The following is a 24,652-nucleotide window of genomic DNA, read 5'->3' as shown; positions in this document are numbered from 1 at the left end:
CGGAGCGAGGCTGCTGTGACGTAACGGGGGGGGGTGGCGTGGGGAAATGTGCCGAGGGGCCAGGGCTCCGCGGGGCCAGTCCCGGCGACGCAGCCACCCGTGCGCGAGCGATCGCTCGGCCACCAGCGCCCCAGCCCCAGTCCGCGCTCGGCGCTGGGGGCCTGCGGGCCGTTCGGGCTCCGGGCGGCGCACGGGGCGGGCTGGAGCCGGCAGCGCAGGACGCCGAGCTCCAGGTGCCCGGCAAGCGGCTGCGCGCCCGGGTACCGGCTGGGTTGGGGACTGTCGCTGGGTGCTGAGCTAGTGGATTGCAGCGGAAAATCAAAGGTGAGGCGTGTGAGTGTGTGTATGTGTGTGTGCGTGCGAGTGTTTTGTGTGTGAGAGAGAGACGCACTTGGGCACCTGGGTGGATCTGCGCTGCATGGTGGCTCGCACCTCAGTGTGCCCGAGAGTAGGTCCCGGTGTGGGGTTCTCTGCCCTGTGCCTTTTGGAGGATGATTTTTGTGGCAAGGAAGGAGGGCGGCTGTCCCGCCATGAGTGGGGGCTGTGGGTCATGTGTGCAGGAATGGACATCTTCACACCACCGCAGGCTGGTGCCCCTGGCATGCGCCCTTATCCAGTCCTCGTCCCCCAGCCGACTGCTCCAGGAGGTAGCTGTGACAGGGACAACTTCTCTCCCAGCCACCTGCAAAGAAGCCTCCATGCGAAGAGAGCCAGGCTGCTGGGGCGGAGAGGGGTCTGTCCCTTCTGGGGGCTTCTGCGGGCGTGCATCCCGAGACCCGAGCCTGGGAGGGGCAGGCGGCGGAGCAGAGGAAAGGGAGCGCTTCTCCGTCCTTTCTTTTCCCCCAGGGAGACGGATGCACGGTCTAGGGTCTGCTCCCCCAGCGCTCAGAAGGAGAGGACAGTTTGCCTATGTTTGGAAAGAATGAATCCCTGAGTGGCCTGCGCCCCCGAGGCACTGGCTAAGTCCCCAGGCAGCTGTCCCCTCCGCTCCCAGCGGTCCCTGATGTCTCGCCACCCCCTCCCCGCATTTAGAAACTGGGGTGCTGGCGCAGCCGTCTTTAATCTCCCCCATCATCCTCCTGGAAATAGCAGGGAATTCTTTAGGAAACCCTTTGATCTTAGAGCCATCAAGTTGGATGATGAGAATTTTCTGTGCCAGTCCTGAGAACCGAACAGGCTGTCCCGAGTCTCACCTCTCCCCCATGCCCTTCGCCAGTGCTGCTTGGGCTTTTCTTAGGCACTGGAGCCCCCACCCCCCACCCCATGGTGGCCTGCACCTGGCTATTGTCTCTCCCTCCGGTGGGGCTCGGCTCTGGGGGTGGTGAGACCTACTGGGTTCAGCAGGCCACCGGATAAGTGGCGGTGGGGAATGAATGGAGTGGATGAGGGCTGCGGGGGTGGAATGCTGGGGAGAAAGGAGAACTAAAGGCGAAGAGGATTTAGCATGGTTCCCAATGCCCAGTCCCCATCCCCATGCTCAGTTCTTAGGCTCTGGGAAAAGGAAGGGATGCTCCAGACCATTCTCACCCTCCTCTCCAGCACAGACCAGACTCCGTCTCAGAGAAAACCAACAATCAGCCATTTCCAGGGTCTGTAACTCTTGGGCTGGAAAAATAAAGCAAGCAAAATCCCAAACTTCCTTGTGCATTTAATCGAACCACAATCCAACAAGTATTGATTGCCTGACATGGGGCTCCACTTTCACTGGGACCCAAATGAAGCAGAAGTCACTCGGAGACCTGAGGCAGCAGGCTTCACTGTTAATGAAATCAGAGTCACTGTGATTTAAACTCATTCCTTCCTTGGAGGAGCCTCCCCATTCTAGACTGGCTCCCCAGCTTACCTCCTCTCCCACCTTCACTGAGCTCTGCCCGCTGTCTGTGGTTGCTTCCTAGCCTGCTTAGAAAAACATTGACCCCATGCAGTTCCAAGCCACTGACCGAGACTCCAGCCAAAAAGGCAGAATTAGGGCTGGAGGTCAGCGTTTGACTCTCCCCCACCCGCCTGCACCATCATCAGCCCCATCCCCAAAGCTCTAGACAGAGTTTCTGCCACCCAGGGGTCTTCAGACTCACCCTGACTTTGGAGTGTGGCCTTGCACATTAACATAGACAGCACTTGGGAATGCTAGTAGTTGATGTACTGTCCAGTGCAGGTGGCTTCAGTGGGATTCTGGGTCTGTAGAATTAAAGTACCCATAAGACAGAAAAATGGTGGAAACAACCCAAATTGATCAAGGGATACCAAAAATGGTTCCTTTACAACTTTTTTTTTTTTTTTTTGAGAGCTGCCGGATTTTGCTTTTTACCCAATGCAGACATTATATCCTGGGTCCCCAAAGTACTTAGCAGAAAGGTCAGCCACAAAGCACAGACCCCACTTTACAGACAGTCTTCTGGTAGGGAAATGAGCACAGAGAGGATAAACAGTGCACCTGGCAGTGCAGAATGAAAGGTAGGCAAGGCAGAGGCAAAGGTAGGCAAGGGTCCTCGAGTACTTGTTGCTGGTGAAGGCCCCCCTAGCTAATTAGCAGTCTCTCCCAGCATAAAGGAGCCATCTCCAATCTTCTCTCAGGCATGGGGGGGGGAATGCCCTGCTCAGGAGAAATGTGTCCTCCGAGTGAATTATTCCCACTACGTGCTGAGCACGCCACCCTTTACCGTCTTCTCTATTCCTGGAATGACCTCCTTCCTGCCCTCCCTGCTTCACTCTTCATCTACTCAAGACCCAGCCCAAACCCTCCTTTTATGAAGGCTTCTCTGAATTCTCCAGGAAAGGAGGGCATCCTCAAGCCCTGGGTTCATTTCTCCACAAAATTCACACCCTAGATGAGCGGGCTTCCTCTGCCTGTCTCCCCTCCTAAATTGGGACCTCCAAGAGGTCACCAGCCACGGCTCTTTCCTGCCTGTATCCCCGTGTGCAGAACAAAGACGTCCCCCAGCTCTGGCGGTAGATAAATCCTTTACTTAAGTGATAAGCTATTGTTTCCGATCTTAAGCCAAGCCGGTAGTGTTACAATTACTTTCCCAGCAGAATAGTAAAACAGGAGTCAGCTGTTTTAAACCAAAGCCCAATTACCAGTCACTCAGTTTTCCAGCCCACTGAGCAGCGGATAGGATACTGCAAAAAGTGCAGCAGGGTCGGGTGTCCCATGTTTAAATCTCAGTTCTACCTGTTATATACAGGGGACAGAAGCAAATTACTTCAACTCCCTAAGCCTCAGTTTCTCATCTGCAAAATGGGGATGGTTATCCCACTTCCACTGGGAAGATCAAGGGGATAATGAGTGTGAATGAGCTACTGTGGTGTTTGGGATTCACTTCTGTGAATGAGCCTGCCTCCCTCATGCCTGGCTCCTGTATTCCTCCTTCATGGGGGATCCCAGGCAAATCCTCTGGAGTGCTAGAAGAGGAGCGTTCTGGGGCAGCATTTCCCCGAGGGACCCTCTGAGGCATGTGGAGGTCAAGCGCTGGGGACTGGAGAAATGAAAACAGAAGAATCAAAATAAACTAAATCTACATTTTTAATATAAAGGCCAAGCAGACTTTCATTTTTAATATTTAGGACCATAGATTTGGTCATTCTGTGGGCAGCTTTCCGCAGATTACAGATACACGAGATGGCACAGGAGAAAGCGGGGGCAGGTAAGATTGGCTGAGTCCCCAGTATGAGCCCAGCACAACACTAGGTGCTTCCACACGGGATCTCATGCCTCAACCTTCCGGATGCCGCCATTGTCACCAGTGGGAGTCAGAGTGGTTAGGTGCCGGGCACGAGGTCATACGGGCTTCCTGGTGGAACCCTGGTTTGTTTTACCTCTAAAGTCTGGGGTTTTTCCACTCTGGGGTTTCCAGAATGGAAAGACTCCAAAGCAATCAGCAAGCAGAGACGTCCTCGTGGGGAGCAGGCCGGGAATGCTGGTGTCAGATCTTTCTGAGTCAGGGGCTGGACTCCACATTCTGCCTTTTTACAGTCTGTTCCAGTCAACTTCTTAGGAATCAAAGGACAAATTCTGTTTTTTATTTTTTAGTTTTGGTTTGTATTGGGGTTTTCTTTGAGGGGGGGGCATTGTTTGTTTGTTTTTTTGCAGCCAGAGCCATCTCCCACATGTGCGTCACCAAAGATGACAAGATAAACTGTGATGATTTAACCCAAACCCCTCCCCCTACCTCCCGTTGGAAAAACAACTCAAAAAGTCTGCACACTGATGAGAATGGGCCAGTAGCTCTAATGCTCAAATAGACAGAAAACACACTTTTCAACTAAAGAATCTGTCTGAGAAGGTAAACCAGAAACACAGAAGGCTGGGGAGAGCTTAAGTAGCCTCTGACTGATGGCCCCATCTTCCTTTTTCCCTTGCAGATGTCACAGTGGATCCTTTGCCTCCAGGACACATTAAGGTGAGAATACGATCTCTGGCTGTCTGGAACTAGCCTGAGAGTGTAAGGAAGCCATGGATATGGGATATGAGCTACTCAATGAGAGCCGCACTTGGCTTTCCCCTCCATTTGACCTTGATGGCTCTGTGGTGGCGGCCAACAGCTCCAACCAGACAGAGCCGTACTATGATCTGACCAGCAATGCAGTCCTCACATTCATCTATTTTGTGGTCTGCATCATTGGATTGTGTGGCAACACACTTGTCATTTATGTCATCCTCCGCTATGCCAAGATGAAGACCATCACCAATATTTACATCCTCAACCTGGCCATCGCAGACGAGCTCTTCATGCTGGGTCTGCCCTTCCTGGCCATGCAGGTGGCTCTGGTCCACTGGCCCTTTGGCAAGGCCATTTGCCGGGTGGTCATGACTGTGGATGGCATCAATCAGTTCACCAGCATTTTCTGCTTGACGGTCATGAGCATAGATCGATACCTGGCTGTGGTCCACCCCATCAAGTCGGCCAAGTGGAGAAGACCCCGAACGGCCAAGATGATCAATGTGGCCGTGTGGGGAGTGTCCCTGCTGGTCATCTTGCCTATCATGATATATGCTGGGCTTCGGAGCAACCAATGGGGAAGAAGCAGCTGTACCATCAACTGGCCAGGTGAATCTGGGGCATGGTACACGGGGTTCATTATCTACACCTTCATCTTGGGGTTCCTGGTGCCCCTCACCATCATCTGTCTTTGCTACCTGTTCATTATCATCAAGGTGAAGTCCTCTGGGATCCGAGTGGGTTCCTCCAAGAGGAAAAAGTCTGAGAAGAAGGTCACGCGGATGGTGTCCATAGTGGTGGCGGTGTTCATTTTCTGCTGGCTTCCCTTCTACATCTTCAATGTCTCCTCTGTCTCGGTGGCCATCAGTCCCACCCCAGCCCTTAAAGGCATGTTTGACTTTGTGGTGGTCCTCACCTATGCTAACAGCTGTGCCAACCCTATCCTGTATGCCTTCTTGTCTGACAACTTCAAGAAGAGCTTCCAGAATGTCCTCTGCTTGGTCAAGGTGAGCGGCACAGATGACGGGGAACGGAGTGACAGTAAGCAGGACAAATCCCGGCTGAATGAGACCACGGAGACCCAGAGGACCCTCCTCAATGGAGACCTCCAGACCACTATCTGAACGGCTTGAAAAAGAAATAATACGCCAAGCTCTGCCAAGTGGCATGTGCTCCCTGCCCCCACCCCTCCCTTCCTCCCATCCGTCACACCTGGCTTCTAGAATAGGGAATTGCTCAGCATGAGTCCAATCAGAGAATAGTGTTTGAGTCTGCTTGTCTGAGTGAAAGATAATGTATTAAATTGATGACACCCCCCCTTTTCCCTTTAAAGTGAACATTTAAATGCAGGCAGACAATTTCAAGTCAGGAGAAGACAAGATCATGCCTGGGTGTGATCTGTAGAAATGGTGAAGCTCAAGAAAAATAGAAAAGTATATCTGCGTGTTTAAAACCTAATATGTAACCTGTGGTCTTAACATTTATACTTATCTCTTCTACTACTCTCTAGCCCCTGTATAGTCATTACCTCTGTTTCCTGTGTTCCAAAGTACACGAGTAGTAATCGAAGTGTGCCTAGTGTAGGTGGACGTTTATTCCAATATGGTACCCGCAGAAATGGATCTGCCACGAAGCCAATAAAGTTTAAGCTTCAGGGATATCTCATGCTTGGGCAGTGTTTTCACATGACCACATGTTTTTGAAAAAAAAAAAATTGTAAAAGGAAGATATTTTTGTATTCTTTTTCTTAAAGAGGTCTCCTTAAAGCTTCCAGTCTCTCAAACCCACCTCTACCCCTGGGTATTGGCCTTCCTAATTTCAGGCAAGTTAGATCAAAGTAAGAAGGGAGAGGGAGAAGGGAGTTGAGGGCCCAGAACATAAATTCATGTGTTTTCTCTTCTTCGATATAGTCAAAGAATTATTCATTTCCTCAGAAGGACACATAAATGGTTCTGGTCATCGATTATTGGATTTCTCAAAACAAAGCCTGCTTTTTTATAAGATTGCATTTTTTTCCTCCTTTATTTGTATTAGTTTTTCTTAGGGAGCCATGGAAGAGGAGAGTGGAGGAAATCACTGACACGAAAGGCAAAAAAAAGGGACTGTGATTCTTGTAGGGAAAGCTTTTTCCCCACCATGAAAATAAATGAGTAAGAATAAAGCAAAATGACATCTTACAAGAAAGCATGAAATTCCTTTTTTTAAAAAATGCCCGACATGGATCCCTAATGAAAGAATGGAAATATAGTTCAATGACTCCTCTATTTTTTTTTTAAGGAGTTGATAGAAATCTAGGCACTAAAATAAATAAATAAATAAATAAATAAATCACAGTGCATTAAAGACCTGAGGCCCCTGTTCCTAACACATGAGCCCGTGCACCAGCCCAGCACATAGCAGGTGCACAAGGAAGAATGTCAGAAGGAGTCCCGTCTCTCACAGGCACACCTGTACCACCTTCCTCGCCCAGTAGACACGCCGAATATCCACCTTTAATTCCACACTCTTTGAGCTATTCCTCATGCACAGTCATAACGGACAGGCACTTCACACCATCGATGACATTTTTCTGTCCCTGAAATGTAGATGAGCTCACCGACAAATGGTAAGATGAGATGATGCCCCATTTCACCGATCGCCAGGGTCTGAACAAATACACACTCGTGTGTTTGTGGGGGCGCCATCACCTCTGGGTTTCTCGGGAAGCCTCACTCTTAGCGTCTCGTATATAGGTTTTACCATAAAAATGAGCTCTCCTCTTCTGGCTCCCTGAGCAGGGCCATTTGAATGAATGACTAAGAACTCCTCCGGTGACGGTCACTGTGAATGGGCTGCCTTCCTCCTGTCTATACTATTCTCACCACCTCGTTCTCAAAAGTACTTATTGTGGCCTAGAGAAGTGTCATAATATCGGTGATATTATGACAGATCAGTAAATCCATGCAAAAATTAAAAGAGGTACAATTAGAAGATGCGACTCTAAGCAAAGCCATGGCCCAGACGTGCCCGTGGTAAGATCTCCCACTACTTGTGGAGGAAAGGTCAGCTACAAGTTCCGCTGAGGGCTTCCTAGCAGCCACAACAGACAGAAGGTTCCTCCTCCTCCTCTCCCTCCTCCACCATAAAAACAAGCAAAAATTTGGAAGGAAATGCTTTAAGCCCAACATTACCATTACTAATAATATGAGATGTTCCAGGGTCTTTGAATAAAGGCTGATTTTTTTTTTCTTTAGGGAAGTGATTCCAAGGGACCAAGAACTGATGGAAATAATTTCAGGAAAGACGGACTAACCGTGTAGCCCTCAGGCCCCTGCAGTCAGACACTGCCTCCAAGGAGGCCATCTGAAGTCTTCAAACAGAATGCCTATCCAGGTTTAAGGTCAGGGCTCATCAGCACGATGGCTGTTCTAAGGGGCCTTTAAGACTGTACTTCTGTCCAAATCAGCAGGCAGATTGCTATGATACGCTGTGCTCTGAAAAGGAAATCTCTACTTTTTGAAATATCTCTTTCAGGGATAGCTGGCTCTCTGGTGGCCTTCATTCTTCCGAAAGAAGGAATAAACCTTTTAATTTCAATGTTAACATGATTTTAATTCTGAAATGTAAGCTGAGCCTCAACTCAACATTTAATTATGAACATAAATCTGCTGGATGCTGGGAGAGAACCAAAAAGCAAGGCCACTCGTTGATTTGAGGGCAGCTGAACATTCGGATTATGCGAGCTACTCTGTAACCTACCCATTAGCGCGGGTAGTCAAGAGCTAGTTACATCTGGGTGAATGTGGCGAGAGAGGTATCAAGAGAGAGAATGGGATGCTGTGGCCCTTGAATGACGTTAGCTTGTGGTGGATATGGAACATGGAGTTGAAACTTTGGTGGAGTTCATGCCACGGGTTGGGACAGTCAAGGCGGAGAAGCAGAGGGACGCTGGGGGATAGGATAGGAGGACACTGCATTTCCTTCCTTTGTTTTTGGAAGAAGAAAGGAGGAGGAGGCAGGAAGCAGAGGAGGAGGAGGGAGAGGACAAGAGGAGGAGGAGGAGGAATCATTACTCTTCGGTGGCTGTGGCTGCTAGGAAAGTCCTGAGCGGAACTTGCAGACGACCTTTCGTGACGTAAGAGTGTGGGATATTATGCATGTACTGTGGGGTCGCTTTTCCTGTAGTCTCATTTTACAACTATACCTCTTTTTATTTCTGCATGGATTTATTTATCTATCGCGAATGTATGCAGAGAAGAAAATGTGGGCTGGTGCGTGGGACTTCCAGAGCCGGCCGGGAACCGGAGTCTACTTGCTAACACAGATTTAACCTCCCCTCCGTGTTGGAATACAAGTGTTGATGGCTGGATGGGAGCCCCGTGCTGGAAAAGTGTACAGTCTGGTCGTTGAGAGAGGTAGGAAGGAACGTCTGTCGGGATACGTGTTCCTCATCAGCTCCCAGTGTGACTTTGCATCAGGACCGCTGGGTTAGGACAGAAGGCAGAAGTGAACTTTGGCCTAGTTGAAGGAAGGAGGCAAGAGAATCACCGAAAGGCTCCATATTTGGTTGGGAAGGTCCCATTAGTCTTTCTGGACCATGTGGTCTCTAATATAAATCACCACAGGAGGCTAGCCAAGCATTTGAGCTTAGAAGTCATAATTTATATTGGGCTACTTGTCTGATCCCCACATTTGCCGGATTCAAAAAATACCGAATTTCCTATCCAATGTTCTATCAGAAAAACCTTCACCTACACGGGTTGTCCCCCTTTTAATATGTGGATTTCTTGGAACATTCCCATAGGCAGAGTCTCATATTTTTTTTTTTCTAGCAGCTCATCTGGAAAGTTGGCCCCGGGGATTATATTCCACTTAACAGCTGAAAAGCTTCCGTGTGTCCATTACCCGAGTCAGCAGACCGTTAGGACTGGGAAAAGCAGCTCCAGGACAAGTGTTTGTGCCCCCGCCCCACCCCCTCCACTGGCCACCAGGCTTCCTTTAGCTCCTCAGTGACCAGACACAGCCTGATCAGCTAGTTTTCCCCCCTTAGATGTGTCAGGTTGTACGTATCTGGGCTGGGCTTCAAAACAGAGTTAAATATTAGCCAAGACTCCACCAAGCCGAACAGAAAGGTATTGATTTTAAAATGAATATCATATTAAATGGAACGCGGCGTTTCGCTCACCGGATTCTGTGGACGTCTGCCTCCCAGTGGACGGAGATTTCCAGCACGAGACGGATCACACAGACCCAAGCTCGGGGGTGGAGAAGAAGGGGGGATGCTTTCGCTTTTCACCCCTCTTCTCTCCTGGCATTACTGAGGGGACAGATGCAGGGGAGAAGAAGGCCTCTCTGCCAGGATACCGGTGTCCGGTGAAGGGGAGGTGGCTCCCTTCCGCCCCGGGGCCTGTGAGGACTGGTCAGACGTACAATGGGCCTCACCTCGTAAGAAAGCCTGTGGACGAGTGTGAAGCAAGATGTACTCCCAAAGAAACCTGAACTGGCGTCCCACAGCCTTGCCCACTCCCACTGTTCAGTGCCTGGGGCCTCCGGTCACTTAAGCCACAGAGCGGGTCCCTTGTAGGGCAGTCAGGAAAGAAAGGAAGCTGAGCTGTGGTCCCAGTCAGACAGCTTTAGGCCTGGACTCAGGGGAGACACCATCGTCCCAGGTCCTCACAAAGGTCAGACTGCAAAGCGTCCAGAACAGGGGCCCAGAGGGAAAGTGCTAGTCTCACGAGAGGACATCCAGGGTCAGCTCTACTGGACCACCCGGCGACTCACCTGGGAGGAGTGGCAGTGCCACTCCTGGGCCATGTTTTCCCCTCCTTCCTCATGGATGGCTGGGGTACCAGTTCCCATGGAGGTTCCCGTCCCCAGGCGAGGGACAGTGGCCGTTACTGAGAGGATGGGTAATTTTTCCTCCTGGGTATTATTTTTAGCAAGAAAGCCGAGTGGTTCTCTTATTACCTAACCAACACTTTTTGGTTTTCTCAACATTCGCCAGCACCCTAGTTCTCAGGACAAAGGGCCATTCTCCTATGGCTCACTACGCTCTGTGCTCCCAAGCACACGCACCCCTCGCGATGCAGGGCACACACACCACGGGGCACACGCGTGGCACACACATTCACGTGTGTGCATGGAACACGCCATGATGCACGCATGCTCACACGCGATACGCCTTCTTTTTTTTTTTTTAATATTTTATTTGTTTATTTGACAGAGAGAAATCACAAGTAGGCAGAGCAGCAGGCAGAGAGAGAGGAGGAAGCAGGTTCCCCGCCGAGCAGAGAGCCTGATGTGGGGCTCGATCCCAGAACCCTGGGATCATGACCTGAGCCGAAGGCAGAGGCTGTAACCCACTGAGCCATCCAGGCGCCCCCGCGATACGCCTTCTAATTCTTGTAGGCAAGACGTTCGATGCAGACATGCTCTGATTTTCAGGGAAGGGACAGAACTATAATTTAATAACTCACTTGAAGTCTAGGGATATACACTCTTTCTTTTCCTTTTTCGTTTTTTCCTTTTTATGGGGAGGAGGACGTTGTGTATAAGCCAATTTTTCCCTCCAAATACCCCGTGCCTGATCATTGACTGCCTTCCTGAAGCCTGCCTGCTGTCTGTCCCTGCGAATAACAGGCCACCTCAATTTAAAAAAAAAAAAAAAAAAAAAAAGGTAGAGTTGGCAAAACTACAAATCATCCCAGCCAGTGACCCAACGGGAAGCACGCGTTCTGCTAACAGTCATAGTTTTGCATAAGAAAAAACACACAATTTCTTTGGAGAAAAATCACTCAAAATGATTTTCAAACGGTTCTCACTGAGGACAGGGCCTAACAGGGATTTCTTCTGGTCCCGTGCTGCCTTTTTTTTTTTTTTTTTTCTTTCCAATTGAGGTCTAACCAACAGATACTACATTTGTTTCAGGTGTACAACATAACGGTTTGGTATTTGCACACATTGTGAGAAGGTCACCACAGCAAGTCCACTGAACATTCCTAACCATACGTAGTTCCAGAATTTTCTTTTTCTTGTGATGAGAACTTTAAGATTTACTCTCAGCAACTTCCAAATAGGCAATACAGCATTATTAACTCAAGCGGCCATGCTGTACCTTACCTCCCCTTGACTGTCTCACTTTGTAACTGGAAATCTATATTTTTTGAGCCCCTTCAAACGTTTCACCCACCACCCTCCATTTCCCACCTCTGGTGACCACCAATCTATCCCCTGTATCTATGAACTTGGTTTTGTGGGGGTTTTTTGTTTTAGATTCCACATATAAGTGAAATCATACCATATGTATCTTTCTCTGATGGATTTCACTTAGCATAATGCCCTCAAGATCCATCCACGTTGTCGCAAATGGCAAGACTTCATTCTGTTATTATAGATTGATAATATCCGTGTGTGTGTGTGTGTGTGTGTGTTTATGTGTGTGTATCACATTGTCTTGATCCATTCATCCACTGATAGTCATTGAGGTTGCTTCCACGTCTTGGCTATCATAAATAATGCCGCCATGGACATGGGGGAGCAGATACCTCCTTGAGATCCTGTTTTCATTTCCTTTGGGTGGATAAATGCCCAGAAGTGGGACATCTGGATCATAGGGTAGTTCTGTCTTTCATGTTTTGAGGAACCACCATACTGTTTTCCAAGGGACTGTCCCCAACTGACATTCCTACCGACAGGGCAGAAGAGTTCTCTCTTCTCCACATTCTCGCCAACATTTCTTTCTTGTCTTTTGGATAACGGCTGTTCTGACAGGTGTGAGGTGATACCTCTCATTGGCGTTTTGATTGGCTTTTCCCAGATGATGAGTGATACCGAGCATCTTTCCACATACTGCTGGTTTCTGTATGTCTTCCTTGGAGAAATATCTGTTCAGATCCTCTGCCCACTTTTTTGCCAGATTTTTTTTAAAGATTGTATTTGTTTATTTGACAGAGATCACAAGTAGGCAGAGAGGCGGGTGGGCGGTGGGGGCCACGGGTAAGCAGGCTCCCCGCTGAGCAGAGAGCCCGATGCGGGGCCTGATCTCAGGACCCTGGAATCATGACCTGAGCCGAAGGCAGAAGCTTTAACCCACTGAGCCACCCAGGCGCCCTTTTAACCAGATTTTTGTTGTTAGTAAGTTGTATGAGTTCTTTATATATTTTAGACACTAACCTCTTATCCAATATATGATTTGTAGATATCTTCTCCCAGTCAGTAGGCTGCTGTTTCATTTTGTTCTTTGCAGCAGATTTTCAGCTTCATGTAGTTCCACTTGTTGACTTTTGCTTTTGTTGCTTTTGCTTTGGGTGAAAAACCCAAAAAAATCATTGCCAAGAGGTGCCTGGGTGCCTCAGTCATTAAGCATCTGCCTTCAGCTTGAATCACGATCTCAGGGTCCTAGGGTTAAGCTCCACATTGGGCTCCTTGCTCAGTGCGGAGTCTGGTTCTCCCTCCCCCTGCTCTTGTGCTCTCTCTCTTCCTCCCCCTCAAATAAATAAATAAAATCTTTTAAAAAAAAATCATTGCCAAGACCCACATCAAGGAGCTGACCGCCTATGTTTTCTTCTAGGACTTGTATGATGTCAGGTTTTACCTTTAGGTCTTTAATCCATTTTGAGTTGATTTTTTTATGTGGTGTGAGGCCGAGGTCCAAGTTGGTTTTTTTTTTTTTTTTTTTGCATGTGGCTCTCCGGTTTTCCAAACACCGTGTATTGAAGAGACTGTCCTTTCCTTGTTGTCTGCTCTTGGCTCTTTTGTCACAGGTTAGTTGACCATATAGACGTGGGTCTATCTGTGCAGTCTCTGTGCTGTTCTGCTGACCTTTGGGTCTGTTTTTATGCCATTACCGTACTGTTCTGATTATAAGGACAGCTTTGTGCCCCTGTGCTTCTTAATACAAATCTGAAGTTGCACACTTTGGGGGAAGCAGAGGTGCTTGGCCTCCAAGAAAATGAACCGTAGTTCTCTCCCTCAGGCATGAACGTACCTCCACAAAGAGGCTCGCCAGCGTAAAAGAAGTCTTCCCCCTGTCCATCGTCCCACTACAGGGCTTCAGGACATGTACATCAGCTCCTTTTTGGTGCTTTCTGAGTACCTGCCGGTATGTGATGGGGAAGACAGCCGCCCATCTGTAATCCCGACACTTCGGGAGCAAAGACTCGGACTGCATAAAGGCTCACTCTGTTTGGCTGCAGCTTAAACGCCTCTGAACAGATTAAAATAGTCCCCTGAATCTTTCTTCCTAACTTCCAGGCGGATGGGCACCATCGTATTTATGATGCTTGCTCCAGAAGGCAACAGACTGCAGGTGGTTCATGTTTCCTTGCCTCTGCACCTCCGCACAGCCACCTTTTGCATGGTCCCCGCTCCAAGGGGCCCGTGGGCAGAAGGTGACAGCATCGTATCCTCAGCGGTGCTGCATGTGGCCTCTGCTGGGGGCAGGCGGTCTTTGCAGCCAAGGAAACCCATCCCTCCTCAACCTTAAACAGAACACTTCTCGTCCAAAGGAATAGAGGCAAAATCTGGTTTGCCATCAGCAACGTGGTTCTGGGCTGTTGGGTCAGCGTGGAAATGGGTTTTTAGAGGATCTGGGATTTCATGGCTTCCTTCACTGCTTCCAGGACCGGTGAGGTCAACACTCATTGCTGGAGAAGCACCAAAGCAAGGCACTGAAGTGGCAGGCAGACTGCGTCCCCAGCGAACCCGAATGTTAGGGGTGGGCTTTGCCTTCCAGAACGCCAAGTCAGCTGAGGTCCCAAGGGACTTGGGGAATGTCAGCGAAGGAGACCGGGAGTCCGACCCTGTAAAAATAGCTCATCAGAGTTCAGGTCCTTTAGCCGTTTCCTCCATCTGTCTTCCAAATCAGTGTTCTCTCATGTTTATTGAAATATATGCCTATATTGAAATTTTAAAAATACCTTCTCTTGACACGTCCACGATGCCCACCTTTAAACAACAGAAAGGCACCCCTTAGTTTTCATAAAATGAGAACGTGAGGAGCGCTTTTGAGGGAAATAGTCAGTGGGGGCATTTCATCTTACGAGGGGATGACGCCAACCCGGGCCTCTTTCCTGTCCCCGTCCCTCCTGGCTTTTGGTCCCAGCCTCAGACAGAAGCTGTCCGCTACACAGCTGACCAGGAGAGACCCGTCCCTGATTAGAACAACCCAATAACGGAGGCCGCTTTCCGGTCTGTGTGGAGAGGAGACCAGCCAGCCCGGCCACACAACCAAATGCCATGAGTAGCCTCCTACCCGATGGCAGGAAAAGCGGGCCACGCAACTCTCCAGAATGATTAGGAAGCCTTTTCTCCAGAAAAAAAAAAAAAAAATCTCCATTCCACTTTCCAACAGCCTGAGAATCACGTCAATTAGAAAGAACAGAGTACGGAGTTGGCTCTGACAGCGTGTCCAACGACAGTCTGACGTGTATGGAATCTTCCCGTGTCCCCTCGTTCTGTCCGCCACTCCCTGGCTGTCACTCCCAGGAAACGACGGTGGGATTTTACAAACAGTCCCTCAGTCATTCTCACAGGAGACTGAAAGCTCATCCTCTGTGGGCACTCACGCTGCATCTCACCCCTTCCTCTCTGTCTGAGCAGGGCTGACATTGTGGCCGTCGTCCCCCTTCCTGAAGGTGGTGGAGGTCAGAAAAACCGAGCCTCCGGGCCCCTCCTACCACATCTGTGAAGGCTTTATGGAGGTTTCTTTCTCCTTCCATGCTCTGGACACAAGAAAACCAGGGAACACCCAAAAAAGCATTTAGCAACCCCTATTGCAAAAACCGTGTCAATGCCATGGATGTGATAGACGGTTTTACCATGTCAGGAATAGGTAGGCACGCAAGCTATTTTTATTACTCCTGTGGTATTGTGAATGTGGTTATCCTTCTTAATGTGTCATTCCTGCATGTCCAGTATTGAGATGAGATTGCTGAAAATGCCTTTGCCTTCCAAGAAGCTCTAACTATCTCTGTGAGTGCGTACGTTCCTCTGTATGTCAGATAAATTGGCCTCTATCTTTGCTGTTATAATCGACTGTGTACGCTAGAAAGCAAGAAGCAAACATTGCTTTTTAGTGACTTCGCTTTTTTTTTTTTTTATTTGCAAGTGTACTGCTCTATAAACTACCTTCCCATGAAATCATACTCTCTACCGAAGGGACTCGGGCTAAAGTTTACTCATTATTAGTCTGCCTGTGTGAGCTCACCTCTGCTCCCATCTACCTCGGAAAAAGACTCTACACGTTCAGGAAAATGGGCCACGGTCCTAGGTCACGAGATAACCCACACTTTCCAGGTTTCCCAAAACGCTGAAACTGGAAACCTTAGGATTTTTTTTTTTAACTCTAAGCCCCATGAAAAGCCTATAAGACATTTTCTACATGTCTTAGCAATCATTCAGAAGCAAAAGAAAAAGAAGATTTTGAGACAGACAACCACTGCTGAGTCCTAGTTGGTGCACAGACTGATCCTTAACGAGCCGATGTGATGGCTTCCAGATTCTGGAGCTGAGCTGGAAGAGCATGGCGAGGTCACGGTAAAGCGCGTGGTGAAGGGGGTGCCCTCAGTGTGCCCTGAGGATGTGCCCCATCTAGCTGATGGCAAAAGTGAGGCCAGGGAAATCTCAAGTGTTTTAAAATTAGGTCAAGGAAAAGAACTTTTTATCACCTTCTCATCTTCTTTTCATTCACTCGAATCACAACAAAATTTCTAGCTGCTGAAAAGCAGGGTCTTAGCTACCGATCTCCTGACACCAGAAAAGAAAGTGAGCTGACATCTGGAGTGCTCACGGTGGACCAGTCTCCATGCTGGGCACTTGACAGGCGTCATCTTCCTCAGTTCCCCCAGGAGCTGATGCCCGCTCGGCAGCCGAGGAAACTGAGGCGTGGCGAACCTGCGTCCCTAACCCAAGCCCGCGCTCTGAATTGCTCTGCCACATCACCCTTCTACCCATGAGCTGTGCCTGACCTTCCCCAGCCTATGCTTCCCTGTCTGCAAAACAGGGCTAACATCACCAACCTCACGGAGTTGTGTAAGAGCCCGGGTGAAAGAAAATATTTTATAGAATGTGTCACATTATCAGGCACAAAGAGGTACCTAGAAAATACTAGGTTTCCCTCACCTCCAATCACAGCAAAAAAAAAAAAAAGGACCAGAAACTTTTTGGTTGTTAAACAACAAACCATTTTCCAAATCAGCTAATATTAAACTGCGGCTCCTACCCCTGCCATTAGTTGGGAGCTCAGCTGGCACGGACAGCACCAGGCACATGACGCAAGATGAAAGCTGGGCCAGGGCCGAAAAGTAAATGCATTGTGTGTCTGCCGATAAGGTGTCCACACTTTCTATCTACACGGGGTGTTCCCTTCTGGAGAAGGGGCTTTCCTCCCCCGCCAAGCCTAACTAACTAAACTTTGGTCTCCTCCAGAATGGACCGGGGATATAACTCCCCCCGCCCGCCCCAAACAGAGCCTCCTCTTCCCGAAACATTCCAGAAACTTAGCAATTCGTGACATGTTGGAAACTGCTGAGTTTGTTCCTGGTTTTTCCTCCAGTGTGAGACCATGGTCGGCCCGGTGCTAGCCAGAAGGCGAGGCTCGTGCCGCTAATCCCAGGTCTGTAACCATCTGTATCGCTTTTGGGTCCAGCTGGAAACAGATGGCACACTCCAAGGGGGTTAACTAAAATGAATGTAATGAAGGTGCCGTGTGCAGAGGTGTGGGTGGGCGTCAGGGCAACAGCAAGAGAAGGATGAGGCTCCTGGACGCTGCAGACAGGTGGGAAACTTTACCAGCCCTCCAGCTGGTGGGACGAGGGAGGGGATGATGTCACTTGGGGCCCAGTGAGATCCGCAGCCACAGGGAAGGTGTGCGTCTACAGGAGCTGTGTCTGTAAAGCCACACAGCCAGGGCCGGAGTCAGTGAGGACCCCCCCTCTGATCTCCTTCCACAGCTCGACCCGAGCTGGAAGGGAAGAGAGCCAAGGGAGGCAGTCCACAGAGGCCTGCCTCAGGGCACCCAGCAGGGAGAGGCCCAGAGCACAGATAGGGTGGCAAGGAGGAGGCATGTGGACCGTCACCAGCACTCCCATGAACGGCCCAGCCCCCGTGTCGGGACCCCAGCACTCTCAAAGCCGCCCACTCTCTACCGGCATAGCTGGAGGGAGTTCAGGGATACTGCCGCCTTAGGTAGGGGTGAAGCTGAGGGGTCCCGGCGGGGGCCTTCCAGTGTCAGCGGCACTCTCGCATTCCCAGAGGACAAATGGGATTTTCAGAAAATAACCATCGGGTGGCTTAGATGGTGCAAAAGGGGTCCAGGGTTTGAGTGCCACCCACAGAATATTCCGGCGGGTCTGCTCCCAACTCTGCTCCCTACTCTGCTTGGGGCACTCACGCTTCCGAATACAATTATATGATCTCGCTTTGGAAGGCATCATTTCCTGTGCGCACAACTTCTCAAGTGTCAAGGTCGAGTAGGATACTCTTCCCCTACTCCCATCTATACCAAAAGCCCATGAAAAAACCAACCTGGCTCTTCAGCACATTTTAACCAGTTGCATGTGCTCCCCAACCATATGTACAAACACCCCAACTTCACATTTTCTTGGATCTAAAGATCCAGAGTCTTCTATCATCCAGCATTGGGCCAAGCAGGGTTGACGTGTCTCTTTACCCGGCAGGACGTAAACAAAACACCCCACAAACACGCACCTCCAAAGGGAGAGCCCAGCACAGCTTCCTGCAAACCCAGCTCCTCCTCCTATGGCCCTGCAGCTTCCGCAGACCTCAGCTTTCCCTGGGTCCCAGGCTCGGAAATGGACCCGTCCTCAGTAGACGTCCGCCGCTACTTACAGTTTTAGGTGGAGAGCACCCTAAGACAGGGCACGGTCCTGCCAGTGGCTCATCCCGAGGAAAGGCAGACTAGAAACTGCTTCTTCCCAAGCTACTCCTTCAGGTGTGCCAGGAGGGAAACATCATCCCACCAAACTGTACCCTCACAGCCGAATATTCTCAGAGGGCAGCCGTGCACCCCTGGGAGGCTACTGCTCTCTTCTAGGTGAGCCGAGGGTGGCGGCCGTGTAACCCAACAGCCTCTCTTACCCATCTGCGTCTTCAAGCTGAAGATGCTCCCCCAGGTCGGCAGTGACCACCTGTCTTTGAACATCTGCCGACTCCTAGTATCGCTGTCCAGGATATCAGCCTGAGTGACCTCACTCCACACACAGCCCCGAAGCACCAACATAAGGGAACAAGATGGTGAAGATGGACAGGAGGTTTTGGGGTGGTTCTTTTTTTTTTTTTTTTTTTTTCCTAATTCCACAAGTAACCTTCAAAAATGCAAAGAATTCACCTCCTTTGGGGAGAGAGGGGAGGGCTGATCAGAAGGTGACTTCATTCCACACTTCCAAAATTCGAGTAAAGCTGATTATTTTCTTTCTTTCATAGGAATTCTAAAGTGAGGTGTACTTTGAATATTTACTGATTAACATTGTTAGCATACCGGTAAATTAATCGATTACAAAGGTAAATTATTATCCATGCGCTAAAAGCATAGTGAGCGTTTACTTTGTTGTGAGACACTGTTCTGGAAGCTGAGAATTCATCGAGATGAGAGACAGACCCAGGCTCCCTCCCTTGTTGTAAGGGAGATGCTCAAAAAACAAACACAACATGGGGCGCCTGGGTGGCTCAGTGGGTTAAAGCCTGTGACTTCGGCTCAGGTCATGGTCTCAGGGTCCTGGGATCGAGTCCCACATCAGGCTCTCTGCTCAGCAGGGAGCCTACTTCCCTCTCTCTCTCTGCCTGCCTCTCTGCCTACTTGTGATCTCTCTCTCTCTCTGTCAAATAAATAAATAAAATATTAAAAAAAGAAAGAAAGAAAGAAAAGAAACAAATACAACAAATGGAGGGAACACGAAGCCTCAATAGTGACCGATGCTCTGACGGAGGTCATGAGTGAAGACAGGTGGTTAGGCACACAGACCCCAGAGCCAGACAGTCTGGTTTATACCTCAGCTCTGCTACTTCCTAAGAGACTCGCGGCGAATCATATAATCTCCCTCAGCCCCAATTTTGTCCTTGATAAAGTAAAAATAAGAACAGGACCTAGTTCAGAGGGATTTGTGAATTCGGCGAACTGTGAGCATGAAATAATGTACTTAGTTTATATGCAGAGCCTGTAACAGAGGCTGACATGCAGCGAGCCCCCAATAAATGGTAGCTCTTCCTATTTTAGATGGAGGCAACCCAGGTCGGCTTCTCAGAAGTGGCGACCCCCATGTGGCAATCTGGTAAAAGAAACAGCCAAAGGGGGCACCTGGGTGGTTCAGTCAGTTGAACATCCGACTCTGGGTCAAGCCTGAGATCAAGCCCCACATCAGGCTCCAAGCTAGGTGTGAAGCTTGCTTAAGGTTCTCTCTTTGCCTCTCCGTCTGCCCCTCCTCCACCTTGCCCATAGTCTTTCTAAAAAAAAAAAAAAAAAGCTAAAATAAATTTAAAAGGTAAGAAAAGAAACAGCCAGAGTGAAGAAATGAGCGACACCTTGTTTATGAAACAGAAGGAAAGTAGGTGAGGTAGTAGAGGGCTGGGACAGGTGAGGCCATGCAGGGACTTGTGGTCTTTGATGGTAGTTTGACTCTGTCCCCAACGGGCAGGAAACCATGGGAGGTTTAAAGCAGGGGATGTGCTAGGAAGGACAGGAAGGACAGGGATCTATTGTAGATCAGGGATCAGCAAGCTATGGTCCAAGGACCAAAGATGGCCCCTCTGCCTGCTTTTGTATATAAAGCGTTAGTAGAACATGGCCATGCAAATTCATTTACATCCTGTCTAGTCCTGATTCCCTCTATGGTGGCCTTGTTGGATAGTGACAGAGACTGTAGAGCGTGCAAAGCCCACTGACTTTGGTTCTTGCTAGCAAAAGTTAATCAGCCCCTATTTTGGAGGAAGAAGAATCTGTAGGACTTGTAAGTAGGTGGGGTGTGGAGGGTGAGAGAGGGAGGGGTCAAGGATGATTCTGGGTCTCTAGCCATGAATCACTGGGTGGTACCATTTTCAGAGATGGAGATGCTCCAGGAGAGGGGGTAGGATGGGTGGCAGGCAGAGTCATTATTTTGGATGTATGAAGCTTAAGATGAGCCTGGGGTGTTGTAGGAGCTCAGGCCGGAGTCAGAAATGGACATGTCACCTGCAGACACCATTCCTTGCTCTCCATTTCCACTGCTGCAGTGACACTCTAACTCACAGGGCCACAGGGCAGGAGGGGATCACCTGGACAGGGAGCGCAGACCAAGAAGGGACCAGTGCTAAGGCTTGAGCCTGGGTCCATGCAGCATCAGAAGTCAAGCACGGGAAGAAGAACCAGCAAAAATGATGGGGAAGTGCTTCACGAGGTAGGAGGGAAGGACTTGGGGCATGTCTCAGGAGCCCAGAGGAAATAGTGTCCACAGGGGCAGGTCAGATATGCTGAAACTGAGAAGCAGCCGAAGCTGGCAAGATGGCCTTCCTCACTTTTACTGGGCAGGGTGGGGATGTGAGAAGCCTGGATGGGGGCCGCTGAAGAAGAGAATCAGAGGGGCCTGGAGACAACCTGTCCTCATGCAGAGAGGAGAGATGGGCAGGGGCAGACAGGAGGCATGCAGACAATAGAGCATGTTTGTAACATGGGAGCTACCAGAGAATATTTTTAAGATCCAGGTTTTACCCACCATCTGAAAACCGAGCGTTCCTACAGAACCTTTCCATAGCCTCAATGGCTCAAAGAAGCAATTACCATTAATTCATACAGGGAAAATGAAAAAAAAAAATTGCTCTCACGCCCAAAAAATCACTTCTCTTAGCCTTTTCTGATACTTTGGGACACGTCTTAGTAACACACCCACAGAACTGGTAGAGGTACAGCCCAGAGGCTCACAGACTCCGTTCAGAGCTCAGGGACACATGCTGGCGGCTGAGCGGGCTCCGGGCAAGGGGCTGGGTGCCCCTTTCAGTGCTCTCTGGGCTTCTGCAAAACCGATGCTGGATGCTGTTTGCGCTTTTCGCCTGTTTTTCATCAAAGTGAAATCCTCTTTCTTTTGGCTAGCAGAAATAGGTACCAATGGAGGTCTTCCTTCAAAGCAAAGCAGACTAACGTGACCTTTTGAAAAGCGGGGGATGCCTGTGATGGGAATGATCCGGCCGAGAGGGAGAAAATTAGACCGTGGAGAGAAGGAAGTGAAGCCTCTGAGAGGTGGGGAGGGAGATCCAGAGGTCAAGTGGAGAGGTCAAGGGAGCAGGAACACTGCTCTAACAAGAGAGCCCGTAGAGAATCTAACTACAGACACCAGCGGGCTGACAGATGCGGCGGGTTTCACATGAGGACATCCGTGTCTGATTACTTGGATTTTTTTCCATACAGAAAGGCTCAGCAGCGAGGGTGGAACGGCAGGGAAGGGAAAAGACAACGTACAGGACGTGAAGTCTGAGCCTGTTACAGAGTCACCCACGGCTAATCAAAATACAAAAATGTCTTTTGTATTCTCCACGGCACCTAGCGCAGAGCTAGTGAACACGGTACACGTTCAATCCCACACTGATTAAGGACGTCACGTGTGCAGCATGAACTCTGCAACACCTTTCCGCCACCCTTCCCCTCCCCACCCCAGTCAAGGTATTGAGAATGTGTGCAGCCCAGACGTTCAGGCTCCTTTCATCGGGGGTGAGGCCTGCCTGGCTATCTGTACAAGGCAGAGCGTCAGGAATCTGCAAACAGTTAAGTCAGAGAACCACCTCTTCCACCACAAACGTCAGCCCCGCAAACAGCTGGTGAACAGGGCTCTAAAGATGAGACGTCAAGACGACTGCGTTAGGCTCTACCCCACCAGCATCCTGGCCCAGAGAGAACACCCAGCGTCTGAATCCCACCGGTCTTCGGTCTGGCCGGCCCCTGGCATTCCTTTTACCAACAAGGGCTGCCTTTGCAGCATCAAATTCCCTATCTTTCCTCCCCTCCCTGTTCATCTGCTGTTGCTGCCTCTCCTTTTCTTTTTCTCTCTCACCTTTTCTGTCTCTTCTAGGGCAGCCAGAGGGGAACCTATTTTTAAGGTTCCCAGGTAAGCTTGCCTCTTCCGCTTGTTCTCTCTTCTCTGGGTGTGCCCGGCGCCCTTCACATCCCAGCTCTGTGAGGGGATGGCCCTCCCTCCGACGTCATGGCGGGGGGCTCCGGGCTGGGGGGGGGTAGTCTTCTGCAGGTTTGCTCTTCAGACTGAGCATGGACCTGTCTGACCTGCGGCCACCATTGTCAAAGGAGAGGGATTGAAACAAGCACATCAGGAGGCTGAAAGGGGTGACAGTGTCTTATTGCCTTTAGTACTTTGACTATTAAGTAATTGACGGCAGAAAATCCTTTCTCTTTTCCCAATGCAGCCTTGGGACCGGTACCCTGTGATTCTGTGACATGTATTCATGACCCTAGTCACTCATCATGCAAGTATTTATTGACTCAGCCTGGGATCCAAGGTCTCCGGGACCCTTTCCCAGATGCTAGACAGCATATTGCATAAGGGAAGGCGAACTTGTGGTCTCTGTAAAGACCAGTTAAGAACCCTTCTATTTTAGGGGTGCCTGGGTGGCTCAGTGGGTTAAGCCGCTGCCTTCGGCTCAGGTCATGATCCCAGGTCCTGGGTTCGAGCCCCACATCGGGCTTTCTGCTCAGCGGGGAGCCTGCTTCCTCCTCTCTCTCTGCCTGCCTCTCTGCCTACTTGTGATTTCTCTCTGTCAAATAAATAAATAAAATCTTTAAAAAAAAAAAAAAAAAAAGAACCCTTCTATTTTAGGCATTATGCTGCCTTGCTTTCCCTATTCCTATGAAAAAGTAAGGACAAACCTGTCCCCCCAACAGTCTGAATGAAACCACAATGCCAGTCTGCCCAGACACAGCAAACATGTCAGGACAAATTCCCAGTTTTGAAAGAGAGCCCTAGGGGCGCCTGGGTGGCTCAGTGGGTTAAGCCTCTGCCTTCGGCTCAGGTCATGATCCCAGGGTCCTGGGATGGAGCCCCACATCGGGCTCTCTGCTGGGCAGGGAACCTGCTTCCCCTTCTCTCTCTGCCTGCCTCTCTGCCTACTTGTGATCTCTGTCTGTTAAATAAATAAATAAAATCTTTAAAAAAAAGAAAGAAAGAAAAAGAAAAGAAAGGAAAGCAAGCCCTCCAGCACACAGGCTCTGGGCAAACAGGGCTGGCCACCCTGGCAGGTGCCACGTGACCCCAAATCACTCTCCAGCTCTGGTCCCAAACTGCTGAGACAACTGCAGAAGGTAGGAAACAGCGTGGGCACCATCTGAATGTTGCTTATAATTGTTTGGCTCATCTGTCTCTTGATGTTCTGAAATTTTCTTTGAAGATAATAATGTGACAAAAGAAAGATCAAGGACTTTAGAGTCAGGCTGACCGGGTTGTGTAGACAGGCTTGGCTGCTGACTAGCTGTGTAACCTTGGGCAGGTGACTTGGTTCTGCTGAACCTGGCTTTATCTAGCAAACAAGCATAAGACCACCTATGCTGTAGGATTATTATTAGGATTAAAGGTAACATATGCGAAGTGCCCAGATGGGGCTCAAAATAACAACTATTATAATTAGTAGAATGCCTGGGTTTCAATTCAGAAGCCCAGGATGATCTAAACATAATCTCTTAAATGTATCCACTGGATGTCTTCTACCCCTTGAAGATTTAAGGTACAAAGAAGAAAATGACACCAAGACATCCTCCCTTCCCCACACATGAAAGGCATGGCACACACTCCTCCTTAAACCAAAACAAAATGATGGTGATAAAACTCGTAAGTGCCCTTCGCTCACGTACCCCTTGAGAAAAACAAAAAGACTAGTTTCTCCTCTCTGCCACTCAGTCCCCAGCACCTTTCTTGTCTGGCTGCGTAAGCTCTTGACCCTCATCCTGGTTTGGAGAGCGCCAGACAGCAAAAAGCCAAACCAAACCAAACCAAACACAAACAAACAAAAAAGCCACAGAAGAGGAAGGGGACGCGGAACCTTGATGCAGAAGGGAAAGGAAAAGGAGACAAAGTCATGGACACAGGACCTCCAGTGCCTGGTTTCCAGGGCAGGAAGGTTTGGCAACAGCCTCAGTAAGGCACTCAGTTCTGCACGCAGAAGAGCAACAGCGACATCTTCAGGGCAGCCAGAACTCGGCTGGGGAAGCAGAGGAAAGATCTGCTTTCAGACCATAACCCCGCAGTGAA

General features: G+C 49.5%; 2 protein-coding genes across 10 annotated transcripts in view; one reads left to right on the top strand and one right to left on the bottom strand.

Annotated features, from left to right (window-relative positions):
* The window catches only part of SLC39A11 (solute carrier family 39 member 11), a 398,153-nt gene that overhangs the window by 371,052 nt on the left and 2,449 nt on the right, over positions 1 to 24,652 (bottom strand). The gene's annotated exons all lie outside the window — the stretch shown is intronic.
* SSTR2 (somatostatin receptor 2) lies at positions 85 to 9,050 on the top strand. 3 transcript variants are annotated; one of them, XM_047706321.1, is made up of 3 exons: positions 85 to 324; positions 4,363 to 5,446; positions 8,672 to 9,050. In XM_047706321.1, exons 2-3 carry the CDS (start codon positions 4,454 to 4,456, stop codon positions 8,735 to 8,737), a joined length of 1,059 nt encoding a protein of 352 aa, XP_047562277.1. In that variant the 5' UTR covers positions 85 to 324; positions 4,363 to 4,453; the 3' UTR covers positions 8,738 to 9,050. The 3 variants fall into 3 exon arrangements, with proteins under 3 accessions (XP_047562277.1, XP_047562278.1, XP_047562276.1); XM_047706322.1 differs by lacking the exon at positions 8,672 to 9,050 and adding an exon at positions 5,950 to 6,564; XM_047706320.1 differs by lacking the exon at positions 8,672 to 9,050 and having other exon boundaries at positions 4,363 to 6,561.

This window comes from Lutra lutra, chromosome 16, assembly GCF_902655055.1.
Source record: "Lutra lutra chromosome 16, mLutLut1.2, whole genome shotgun sequence".
NCBI classification, from domain to species: domain Eukaryota; kingdom Metazoa; phylum Chordata; class Mammalia; order Carnivora; family Mustelidae; genus Lutra; species Lutra lutra.
Note: the sequence above shows the minus strand (reverse complement) of the source record. Positions and strands in the feature narration are given on the sequence as shown.

Coding starts and splice junctions, on each gene's coding strand:
- SSTR2 (XM_047706320.1), top strand. CDS start 4,454: ATGGATATGGGATATGAGCTACTCAATGAGAGCCGCACTTGGCTTTCC.